We start from the raw sequence: 12,756 nt of genomic DNA on the forward strand, positions 1-12,756 counted from the left end.
TCTAAAATAACGGGTGGGGAGGTAGGCACGTAATTTAAAACCAGACTTTGAAATGAAAAATGTATCATCTGTCTGCTATCTAGATATTCTTATTGAAGTGCCACTTTCTTGCTTTATTTCAAGAAAGAAAGACAGAGATCAATCATAAACATACATCTGTTAAATATAGCCTAATGTAACTTGTTTATTAATTCAGGCATGGCAATTCTCCCCCCCTCTCAGCTACAACAAATATATTCAGGGTTATATCAGGTTTCTTTGAAAGTATTCTGGGAAATATTTTGCAGGGTTCCTGTCTAGATATCCTACACAAGACTGCGAGCACGTTGATAAAGAATGCAGGCTGTGCGAAAGGTTTGCTTAAGCCACTACACATTGCCCCTCAGTATTTCAAGCATTAATTCTGAATCATAGGAAAAGGCCAGCCGTGCAGTTAGGAGAACAAACACCAAACTCCCACCAGCCCCCCCAAAACAATCTAAGCTTTTCATGGGTTTATTTCCCCAATTTCCCCATCTCTCATTGCTTATAATTAGTGAAAGAAACCTGACCCACTGCCAGTGTCTGTGGACCTTGGATATTATAAGGCCAGCGTGGCGTCAAATATCTTAACATTCATAAGTGTTATAGGCTGTAAATAAACCCTGTAGATTTATGACCCTTCGCTGCCTGCCAGCAAATGACTGTGGCACATTTCTTTCAGCAGACCTGTTGAGGTGCAAGTTTGCCTTTGGTTGTAAAATTAACCATTTCCTTCACAAACATGCCCAATTACGAGTCAGCGGGCAAGGCTCTGCCTGCATATTTGCCATAGCTCAGTACAAAGAGAATACACACACACATCACACACACAAAGGCTTGGGTGAGTACAAACTCTCTTACTATGCAAACAATCCAGCAGCTGCAGCTGCAGCAGTTAAAAAGTCTGGAGCAAGCAAGAAACAAAAAGTTCCCACAACAGGTAAGGTGTGGGAAGGAGAACATTCTAATTCCACCTACATCCCTGAATGCACTTACAAAAACAGACATCCATGCCCTCTTATCTGCAAGGGCTCTTTTGTTGGAAACTAGATGCACTCTGACCCAAAGAGTGCATCCCTTCTTCATTTTATTGGGGCAGCATGCATGTTTCAAGAGCAACCACAAAGTGCCTCACAAATGTTTTCTCCCCTCAAATCCACCCCCCCCCCCCGCAAACAGTCACCTACTCCCCTGTTCAGGAAAGCATTTGCTAAATCCAGGTTGTCTCATGCTTAACAGCCAATAATCCAACTTCCACATAACTACCAGACAGCTGGAAATGGGGGGCCTTACAGTTTTAGTCATGGTGCAGTGTGGAAACACACAGATGCATGCAAAAAAAAAAAAAGGCAAAAAAACCCCCTACAGTTGTCCTTTCTCTATTCTGCTTTTTTTTTTTAAAAAAAGGGGAGGGTTAGCATTTTCTTATGAATCCATGAAAATTGGAACTTTCAAATCAAGAGCCAAATCTTAGTATACTTATTTTAAAATACTACATCTTAGCATTGCCTCACAACAAAAGGCAATATTTGGGACCCTCACACAAAGAGATGCTGCAAATTTTGCCATCAGAAGCGTCAAACTTTTACTTCTTTGAGCTCACAAGCTTGCATTCCACTTCCAAAGGAGGACTGGCTATTAAAATTCACTGATTCTCTCTCTGCAACCTTAAAATCATGCTGGAGAAGTTTAAATGCCTTTTTTTAAAAAAAAAGAAGTTAACAAAGCTAATGCTAGTTGCTATGATATATTTCGCAAGCCACTTGCAAAGCAGAAACAGCGTTCTAACTGGACTAAGAAGTGAGAGGTTTTCAGACTCCCGTGCTTCATTTGATTGGTGTCAGAAGATCATCGCCTGAGAAAAGCTTGTTTCTACACAGTTGGGGGGGGGACTTCATTGTTGTTTTAAAGCCATCAAGAAGGTGAATGGTACAATTCAATGAATAGCTTATCTCTGCCATGAAGCGCAAACAGGCTGACATATGAAAACTGTATGTACCTTGTGAACATCCAACTAGTTTAACACCATAACCCTTATTTCAAAAATCAACTAAGCCCTCAACCTTAAAGATTAGTCAGGAATCAAACCATCACATTGGAAGCAGAAATCTTAACCGTGCAGAGCAATAAATATTTCTAAGGAAGATGAAAAAACAAATTAGCATAAATACCAAAGAAGGGCAGGAACACCTGTTCTTTGTTTTTCAGCATGATAAGCATTCCATTGTTCTCTATTTAAAATGTAATGACCTGTGTAATTACAGTAATATTACATTGTATTGCAGGGGCTCCAAATGTCACACTTTTGAAAAGTGTTGTCAAAACAATTCAAGACAGAGGAAACAAGGGGGGGGGGGGAGAATACCATTAACTCTTCGTGCACCAGGATCTACATTCTTGTGCAGAAGATTATGTACTTCAGGAAATAAAAGGGAGAAAATACATTTTCCAATGCATTATTTTAAAATATTTCCATTAATGGGCATTTACCAGATCACAAGCCATATCACTTCCATATTTTCCTACACTAATCATTTTAGATTCAGGTTGAAATGAAAGATGAGCACTGTGAAAGAACTCAGCACCGTGAGACAAATCTCCCCCACAAAAAGCAAATTAACAGTATGTTCATAACCAGAATTACATCTAACTACTTAATTGTTCTTCTATTAAATTCTATTGCAACCACTACCACATTGCCTACACAAGTGTATTCTTTAATTCATTATTTCATTTCTAACAGAGCTCTCCTTACTGCATATTGGTCCTCTTCAGAGCCAGGCACATTACTTTAGCAAAAGCAAAATTAGCATTATGTAGAATAATCTTTTGTCATTTTAAAATAAAATTGTTGCTAACAAGCTTTATGGACTCTTTGGCAATTAAAGCAATATTCCTAAAGTAATGTATTATTCATCATAAGCAGATTTAACGATACTTCATAATTCTTTACATTTCTTAAAGCAGAAAATTGGAAATCAGTGTTCAGCTTATGTATTTCTAAGAACTGAAGGTTGCATATGAGAACAACAAATATTCCTCTAAATAAAAATAAAAAAACCTAAACCAAAAAGGAGGAAACAATATTGCAAAACAACTTGTTTAACCTTCAGTAAAAAATATGGTTCATGAGCTCATAATCCTGTGTGATAATTCTACCTATGTGTAAGACTCAATATTATTTATTTACTTACACCTTTGAGTTAAAAAGAACAGCCAAATTACAGGAATACACCTTGAACAGTATAAAATGAATAAATCCTTTGTAATATTTAATCATCCTGGTTTGTACCATAAACGAATAATGGGTTCTCTTTAAACCATAATTTATCTTGCTTTCACAAATGTAAACTCTACAAATCATTGGGAATAGAAGAAAGGGCCCAAAATATGCTGTTGGCTTATGTGCAAATTGCCTACTGAATATGGAAAATGTCTTTTGAATCCATATGATGCTAAGGAACAAGGTCACCTGTTATATCAATAAAATAATATATTTTTATACAATGAAATGAATTCACTGTAACAGTGTGTTGTTATTAGAAAGAGAATGTTTAAATATGGCCAAGAAGAATTTTCTCCATTAACTAATAACTACTCTGGGGCCCTGATCAAACATCTATTCAAAATCTCGATACAAATAGTTCCCACTCATTTCAAAAGGTAATGGACTGCATCAATATTAAATCCTAAGTGCTTCTAGACAAAGATGTAAATAAATATAAAATTCTTTTTTTTCCAGGGGAATTTTTTCCCCTAATGCTCATCAGCCCCACTAATTTAAATTTGCAAAATTATTTCTATTTTGAACAGAAACCACTCTGAGGAATAATTTTAAAAGGTTATGCTTTCATAGTACATAATTAAAATAACCACAAAACAAACACTCTATGCCTACCAACATATAAGATGTTTTACCTGTCCCATCACCTCTCCAATTACAAAATCCAGTCACCTTTCTTTTCCATTATGCTAAAACTGCGGTTACAAAAATGTCTCCTTGCTATGACCATAGCCCCAAAATAAAAGTAAATTATAAAATATCTTGACTGGGTTAACCTCATCCTTGAAAACATTTAAAAATACACAAGTAAACACTATTTTGTCATCTTTCCCCCTGTAATTTGTAATCTGAATTTGGACTTTAAGTAAAAACAAGCCTGATCTGACATTTTAAAAACAATTGTAGACTGGACACATTGAAAACATCCCATAGTCTAGAAACAGATTCAGCAGCTACCTAACAGTGGAACTTGTATTTCAAATAGCTGCCTCAAATGACCAAGTTAAAAGAAAAGAAGTGAGAATTCAAACAGTAGTTTGGAGGAGAGAGAATTAAGTGGATAGGTTGGGAAAGAATCACTTCAGTTAAAAGATGCAATAGAAAATGAGATAACAAATAAAATGTATACAAATCCTGCATTCCCTAGGGGAACTGGCTTTTTTTTAAAAAAAAAAAGTTGTATTTGAAACAATGTTAATGAAGATTGTATTATGGTTGGGCAGAGGAAGTAGAGCTGGCATAAATCCACGAGGATGTGTGAGGAGGGCAGTGACCAACACCTCACACCTCCCAAAAGTTTTAACAAAACCAGTCTGAGGGCTACAAGAAACTTATTCCCTCCATTCATACTGCCACACCTTCGGGTCCTCCTGTCACACCAAAAGGTCTTAAAGTACACATATTCTTCCAGATGAGCCCAGTTGTTTTGGAATACAAATATATATTCCTTTCAAGTGAAGGCTTGTTTCTTTATATAATGCTTTTAACTTTTGTTTGTTAATGGGAAGGCAGTGTCTGTTTGCAGGATTGCATTTGCCTTTTCTATACTATGTCCTGACTCTGCTGAGCCAAGCACAACTTCATATATATATATATATATATATATATATATATATATATATATATAGCTTCGATATTTTCTTCCCAACACAATAAACATGGGGGCCACATCCACTATCTTCTTATGGAAGCCATACATGTGATCTATTTAAATGGAAGCTGGTGACTTTAAGGAAAGCCAGTGTGCCAAGGAATGAAAATAAAAATTTCTCGCCCCTTCCAAAAGAAAGATGCCAAAAAATTCTTACACAGAATAGAAGGAAGAGAAAACTGGGGATGGGGGAGAAAGCTGTCTATAGTTAACTGCCACCCTTTAAATCTTTTAAACACAAAGAGTCCTAAAGTTTTTTAAACAAAAACAAAACCCGGATAAGATTTTACACCAATTAATCACTCGATGGCAACGCTGCCAGTAAATTAGTAACTCGGGAAGGTTTCAGCAAGCGAGCAAAGGGTTAAAAGGGGGAGGCAAGGAAAGGGGGAGGGGAGAGAAAGGAAACCCAGTCGCCACTCGAGAGCGGAGAAGGAAAACAGAGCGCGATAGGAATCGCAAAAAGAGTTTTGTGGGAAGGAGAGCGGAGGAGGCTCGCTTGCTGGGCGCGGGGGGGGGGGATTCAAAAGCGGGAGCTGGGACTCCGGGTGCCCTTCGCCCTGCCAAGTCCCAGGCCGAAGCCCCGAAGCCCCAAAACTGAAAGTAAAGGAATCAACATGGCGAAGTGTAAACAGCCCCTTTCTCTGCCCTCCCCCCGCCCCCTCGGCGCGCAGGCAGCGGAAGGCGCAAAAGTTTTGGAAAGTTTCAGGCAGCGCCGCGGCGGCCGGGAGCGGAGGGGGCGGGCGGCACAGGCGGCAGGGGGACCTGGGCGGGTGGGGGACGCAAATGCGCGGAAAACACAGCTCGCATTTCCAGATATATACTGTATCTCTGTACATATGCACACGTTCGACTTACCGTTCTTGCCGTGGGCGAGAGGGAGCCATTGGGAAGGTAGGGGCCGGTCAGGTCGGGGATCATTATAAAGGGATACCCAGGATATGGTGGGCCCTTGAACAACCCTCCATCTTGCCTTTTCGCAGCTAACATGGCGGGGGAACGAGGCACAAGGAGAGAGAAAACAGAAAGCAGGGGGGAAATCACGGTTAGAAAAAGTGCTTCGCGAAACTTGGAAGAGCATTTCTTTGCGCAAACGGAGAGCACGGTTTTGGGGGTGCTCCAGCTCCGCGCGCTCTCCCCCCCCCTCCACCACCCTGGAAAGGGGAAGGGGAAGGGGGTGGGTGGGATGGAGCCATCAAGCACAACTTACCTTCCTCTAAACTTTCTCTGGATTTATCTCTGAAACTTTCGGACCTAGGCGGGGGCCGCCTCTCCGCCTTGGATCAAAAGAGGGTGGAAAATAGCCAAAAAATAAAATAAAAGGGCACCGGGAGAGTAGATGAATGAGGCAGTTTGGGGAAATAAAAGAAGGAAGGAGGAGAGAGAAAAAGAGAAGGGGGAGAGAACAAGTTAGAAGTTTGTGCAAAACTTGATACGGAAAATACAGAGATAACTGAACCCACCAGAGAAGCAACAGGGCAGTCGCCGACCATACTATAAGAAACAGAGTTGCAACTCCGGGCGAAAGCTCAGTTCCCCCACCCCCTCCATGGCATTTTTCTCTCTTCTCCCCACCCCCACCCCCAACTTCTTGCATCCCGTCTCCCCGGGAACCCCCAAGGTGGAGTAAGGCAGGTGTGCTGCAAAGAGCGGCGGCGGGGCGAGGGGGGGTCTCCTTACCTCCGAGTCTGAAGAGCTGTTTTGATTCGTTTCTGTTTCATTGACTAGCGACGATTTGACATCGGCTAAATCCCTCTCCGCCGACGAGTTCTCCGAAATCTTCTCTTCTTGCTCCCCTTCGTCTTTAAAAGAGATCAATTCATCGTTCGCCCCCAAATCGTCCCCTCCACCGCCATTTAGTTGCGGCATTTTCCTCCTGACTTACCCCACCAGCAGCAATTTTGCAAGGACAGAGGGGAGGGGAGGGAGAGAAGAAGGGGAAAGGGGGGGGAGGAAAAAGGGGGAAGGATTAAAAAAAGAAAGAAAGAAAAGGGGGAAGTTTACAATTTTTTGTTTTAAAAAAAGTCCAAGGTGAAAGTTTTTTCCTTTTCCTTTTCTTTCCTCCTGGGGAGGGGAAAAGAGGGAGGAGGAGGAAGAGGGGAGGGCAGTGTCCCTTCTCCTTTCCTTTTGCACCAGTGACTTTGGGTTTCTTCTTTTCCTTCTTCTGGATTTTCTCTCTCTCTCTCTCTCTCTTTTCTTCCGAAGATCAGATCAGCGTGTAAAGCGCGCGCACAGACACACGCGGGTAGACACACACAAAATTAATAATAAAAAAATTATATAAGGAGGGAGGGAGGGAGAGACGGGGGAGGGGGGAACTATAAAAAAATTGCAGCAAACAAACCAAACAACAAGTCAGCTGTAAAAAAGGGGGGGTAGAAGCCGCAGATATAGGGAGCCTGTGCCGCTCGGATTTGAGTGAGTTGAAGTTAGACTGAGAGCTTTTCAGTTCAAAGGCGGCGCTGATTGACAGATAGAAAAAGGGGGATCGAAATCCGGAGGAACGGAGAAGTCTGGGATCCAGGATTATTGACAGGGAAAAAGAAACACACTAGGCACTTAATGAGATGCAGGAGGGGGCGGGGGCTCCCCAATGACGTGTGCATAAATAAACAGGAGGAGGGGGGGAGCGGAGAAACTAACAATGATCCTTTTTGGAGAGGGAGAGGGAGCGAGAGCCAGGAGCGGGGTAGACGAGGGAGGAAGGAAGGAAGAAAGAAGGGAATGGTCCAGTGCAGACAATGCGAAAATAGGAGAGAGGGGCGTAGAGAGAAATGACCCAGAGGAAAGAAAACACAGGCTAAACACACACACACGCAATTAAAAGAAAATGGCACTGTGCCTCAGTTGTGCATTTGCGCGCAAAAATAGGCTAGAAGCAGCGGTGCAATTTGTTGAGCCGTCAACTTTCACACGCGGAGCACCGCAGTTGGGGCTGCTAACCTCTGCGCGTTTACTTGAAAGTAAGCCCCGTTGCGATTTCCGTCCCAGTAAGCGGGCTCCAGGACGGAACTGTTTGTCCCTGAGATATTTACATGGCTGCACTCAAATATATATTTATGTATGTTGCTGTCCTGAGCAGCTAGGAAGTTTATTGGAGATAAACCTCGTGAGTATAGCTGAGCCAGGGCAGCAGCCGAGGCAGAGGGCGCCTCCCCAGGGCGCCCCCCTCTCCCCTCTGAGCAGAGTTTGCCTGGGACTTGAAAGCTGCTCCTGTAGGAGCGCGGCTGGGGAAGGCGCGCGCGCGCAGCGCCCTGCGCGCAGCTTCTCGGCAAGAAAGTGTCCCTGGCTCCGGAGGGGTTTCCTCCTCGGGCCTTGGGTAGGAGCCGCCCGGCGCCCTCCTCCGTAGGTCTCCTCCTCGGAAGGAAGATCGGCCGGGTTCCGCGGGGCTCGGAGCCTTGCGAGCGCCGGGGCAAAGTGTGCCAGAGCCCTTTTCCTGGAGAGGGTTTAGGCGTCGCCTCCCCAAACAACGAGAGGGAGGGATGGCTCAGCACCATCCGCCGCTGCCCACCCCACCCCCCCCTCCCGACTGGGGCTGGTGGAGATTGGCAGAGAGCGGTTGAATGGGAAGAAGTTAATTGTGGCGCGGGAGAATCAAGGGCTGCGAGACTCGAGGTGCGAAGCCTCCGTTGGCCGCTCTTGCTTGCGCGTCCCGCCACCCGGCTCCCCTCGCTCGCTCCTCCAGGAAAAAGAAAACAAACAAACAAGCAAAAACGCACTGGCTCTAGGGGACAGAAAATAGCGCTTGTTTCTCTGTGTGTGATCCAACTGTGTGGTCCCCAAAGCAGGCTAGTAAATGAATTGCCAAATATAGATTATTGGGGGAGGGTGGGCGGAGGAGGAGGAGGAGGGTGGGGATGCAGTTCAGGAATGCGCAACAGAACATTCTTTTCCAGTTACCAGCCAGCGATCAGGCTCCAAACAGGCGCAAACTGGGAGCAGAAGAATAATGTGGCTGCTTTTTTAAAAAAGGGAAAAGAAAAGAAAAGAAAGAAAGACATCTGGCACCCGATTCTACTGTGCTGATGAGGGGAGTAAAACAAATTGATCTTCCAGCAGTGACAAATTGTAACAATGGAGGAGTCAATTGGAAACTTTAACATGGGCCAAGGAACAAAAGAGGAGACGGGAAGGAGGGGGGAGCGGGAGAGAAAGACACACACGGAGTAAATTCAAGGGGAATTAGTAAATTGCCTAATAGAAATGGTGTCAAAAAGAAAAAGAAAAAAGTATAGGCTGTACTAAATCCAAGCATTCCACACACACACAAGAAGAAGCATAACCTGCTGCTCTTACTAAGAACCACTGGATCTTAAAGGGCTTCCAAAACAAAGCCAATCTGTCATGCAATATTTAGACAATTTAGAGGGCGGGAGATACCGGTATTCCCTAAAACTGTCTGCTCTGGGGAACATGAATGAAAAATAATAAAACAGCGATTGACACAGCATATATATATACCATAAGTTCACATAGAAATTTGCATACTAAAGGAAAGATGCAGGCAAAATAGATTTTTTTAATAAAAAAAGAATCACGGCAACTTGCAATCAGGAAAACAGGAGTAAAGAGAAAAGGGACATGAAAAGAAGTAAAACAAATGTGTACATTTAATCAGACAGGATTGCATAGGACACAAAGAACAGGGCTAATTACTCTCAGCAGGTAGGAACTAACCTTCAGACTTCATAAATAAGTAAGTCTGTGAACAATGTCTAAGTGGGAGGATGGAGACAGAAAAAGGATTATTTCAAGACACCCAGAGAAAAAAACACACAAGAAGAATGAAATACTTCTCTGTTAAATCAATGTACAAATGGATTTAACAGTTTCTTTTTCTTCTGGGTTTTTGACCAACTTGCTTTCAGACATTCTGAAAAATAACTATGTTTGGGATACATACTAGTCAATTGCCCCTGATCAGTATTATGAACCTGATATATTAACAAGTGGGTTTAACTGACAGTGTTTCTCACAATGTTGCTTTTTGTTTTGTTTTATTTTTAAATATCTTTTAACCCCAAGATAATATAAGAAAAATAATCAAATGCTGAATATTTCATTGGCTGTATGGAGCCATGTGCTCTAGCTAAACGGAGGGATAGGTATTTACAACAGCTGGTAGGAAATGTCCTACTCAGAGCAAACCCATTGGAGTTAATGAACATGACTAACTTAAACCCACTGAAATCAACCTTAGCTGAATACAAATTTATAACCCGCTTTTCAGTGGGAATTGTCAAAATGAGATAGAGTTTTAAAAATACAACATACACAAAATCATAATTACAGACAGAGAGACGTGTCAAAATTCCCCAAGAGGAAGCATTCATTATAACCACCACAATCCTAAAAACCTCCCTGGGGCTGCAACCCTATTGACTCCAGTGTGACTTACCTCTGAGTAGACATAGCATCATCAGTAGAATGGTCTTGTTTCTTTGAAAGGGCCATACTCCTGTGTCTGAATGTGGCAAACCAATGTCATTCTTATTACACAGCTAGTAGGGCAGGATAGCACTAGACACACAACCCACAAAGCACTTTTCATATGGCATTTCAATCCTAAACATAAGGGTCTCAATTCAGGGCTTCTGAGTGCACATAATCCTGACCGAAAGTGGATGCCATCATTCCCTTAAGTCAGGCATAGGCAAACTCAGCCCTCCAGATGTTTTGAGACTACAATTCCCATCATCCCTGACCACTGGTCTTGCTAGCTAGGGATGATGGAAGTTGTAGTCCCAAAACATCTGGAGGGCTGAGTTTGCCTATGCCTGCCTTAAGCGCTTGGGAAAGGTTCACTCACTAAGCTGCCCCAAGGATCAGTGGTAGAGGTGTGAGAGTCTCCCATATGCTCTGTGAATGCCATGTGGTCACCCATACATTATTTAGTTGGCTATTGCCTTTATAGACTGCCTTTCTATGAAGGCACCCAAGGCAATTCCCAATTATTAACACAAAGAAAATTTACAAATATCTGCAGTCTGACTTCAGAAGCTGATGGTACTAGTAGCTCTGAAGGCGGGGCTTCTCTTTGCCTTAAGATGTAGGAAGATGGAAGTGGGGCTACCCCAGGATTCTCTCAGGCCATTGACAGTCCCTTCAGGAGTTGGCCTGGGCACCCTGGCTTCTGCCTTGCCTCAGGGCACTTAAGCCTTGTGTAGCCCAGGGAAGACGGGGGCAGAGCTACCCCAACAAATATTTCAAGCATCCTCCACAGAAGTGGTAACCGTGCTGCCACTATGGCATGGTAATGCATGTAGGCCTTACAGTTCTGCAATTGCCATGGGACGTTTTTGTTTTCACTACAACTGACTAACAAGCTTCTATACTCCTGAAGTTTTATCATTGTAGCTAATTATTGAAGAGCTTCCCCGCTTGCACAAGAATCACACAAGAGCATCTCCAAATGCACACGGCATTCTCCAAAGGTTACTAACAAAAGATCATAATTGTCTGTGCATATACACACATTGCACTATGCCCATTGGGTGTGAGGGACGTGGGTGGTGCTGTGGGTTAAACCACAGAGCCTAGGACTTGCCAATCAGAAGGTCGGCGGTTCGAATCCCCGCGACGGGGTGAGCTCCTGTTGCTCAGTCCCTGCTCCTGCCAACCTAGCAGTTCGAAAGCACGTCAAAGTGCAAGTAGATAAATAGGTACCGCTCTGGCGGGAAGGTAAACGGCGTTTCCGTGTGCTGCTCTGGTTCGCCAGAAGTGGTTTAGTCATGCTGGCCACATGACCCGGAAGCTGTACGCTGGCTCCCTTGGCCAATAAAGCGAGATGAGCGCTGCAACCCCAGAGTCAGTCACGACTGGACCTAATGGTCAAGGGTCCCTTTACCTTTTTAACCTAATATAAGGGGAAGTGTTGTAAAAGCATACACAAGCATTTTGTGATGTCAGGGTCACTACAGGACAAGGAAACTTGGGAAAGACCAACACACGTGTTTTTAAAAAATATATTCCACCAAGTGAAATGGTTTTCCGTATTCTTCAGACATGTTTACATTGTGGTTGTGGCTAGCACTGTGGGATAAGAATGACTTTTGTAAACATATTTTGAAAATAATCCTAAGGAAATAATCCTTACATATTAACGTCTGCAATGGGGAGAAGTTTATAGAAGCAATCAAATATTTAGTATTATATAAAACTATGTATATATGCTACATATCTGACAGTTTCACAACTCTTATCTAACCACATTTACTTGGAAGTAAATGCCACTGGTTTCAGTAGGACTTACTTCCAGATAAATGCACTTAGGTTTACAGCACTTTTTTATACAAGGAAACAAAAACTTACCGAGATCAGAAACACCTGTTTGCTCAAAGTTCTCAGGTTGTATCCTAGATGAAAACAAATGCATAACTTGCTATAGCCAAAGTAATACAATATTCGAGGGGAAATTCAGACTAATCCATTTTGTGAGCAATGTGATATATGATTTGAAAAGCACATTCTAACCAGCAGCTGCTATGTCAAACCCAAGTGCTTGGGGCATGGACTTCAACAACTTCTTCCTATATATGCTAGACTGCTGCCTTTTAAAACTGATGAAGTGACCCTGTCTGGACCACCAAGGTGCTTTCATAGTCAATAAATATAAGCAGCCTGAAGTCCAGGTGGCATGATTGTTGCACCTTTGTGTAGCTCAGTAGTAGATGGGTAGCCAAGGCAGCTGCATTAACAATGGTGTCACATGTTGCTGGCCAGGCAGTTCCATCAACAGTCTGGCTTCTGCTTTCTGCATCAGCTGGAACTTCTGTTCCAGGCCCAAACATAGGCATATTGA

The 12,756-nt window shown here is 43.0% G+C and overlaps 1 protein-coding gene across 37 annotated transcripts in view; it reads right to left on the bottom strand.

Annotated features, from left to right (window-relative positions):
• Window positions 1-7,944, bottom strand: part of TCF7L2 (transcription factor 7 like 2) — a 203,631-nt gene extending 195,687 nt beyond the window's left edge. For 5 of the 37 annotated variants that reach the window (XM_081863060.1, XM_081863047.1, XM_081863068.1 and 2 more), the window contains exons 1-3: window positions 6,636-7,942; window positions 6,166-6,232; window positions 5,814-5,938 (exon numbers count right to left, since the gene is read on the bottom strand). In XM_081863060.1, coding sequence (XP_081719186.1) covers window positions 5,814-5,938; window positions 6,166-6,232; window positions 6,636-6,824 — 381 coding nt within the window. In that variant the 5' untranslated portion in view covers window positions 6,825-7,942. Of the gene's footprint in view, window positions 1-5,813; window positions 5,939-6,165; window positions 6,233-6,635 lie in introns of all 37 variants that reach the window. The other 32 variants (XM_081863049.1, XM_081863051.1, XM_081863052.1 and 29 more) reach the window with 22 other exon arrangements.
• Between the last annotated feature and the right edge of the window lie 4,812 nt (window positions 7,945-12,756).

This window comes from Podarcis erhardii, assembly GCF_964252035.2.
Source record: "Podarcis erhardii genome assembly, chromosome: 5".
Classification (NCBI taxonomy): Eukaryota; Metazoa; Chordata; class Lepidosauria; order Squamata; family Lacertidae; genus Podarcis; species Podarcis erhardii.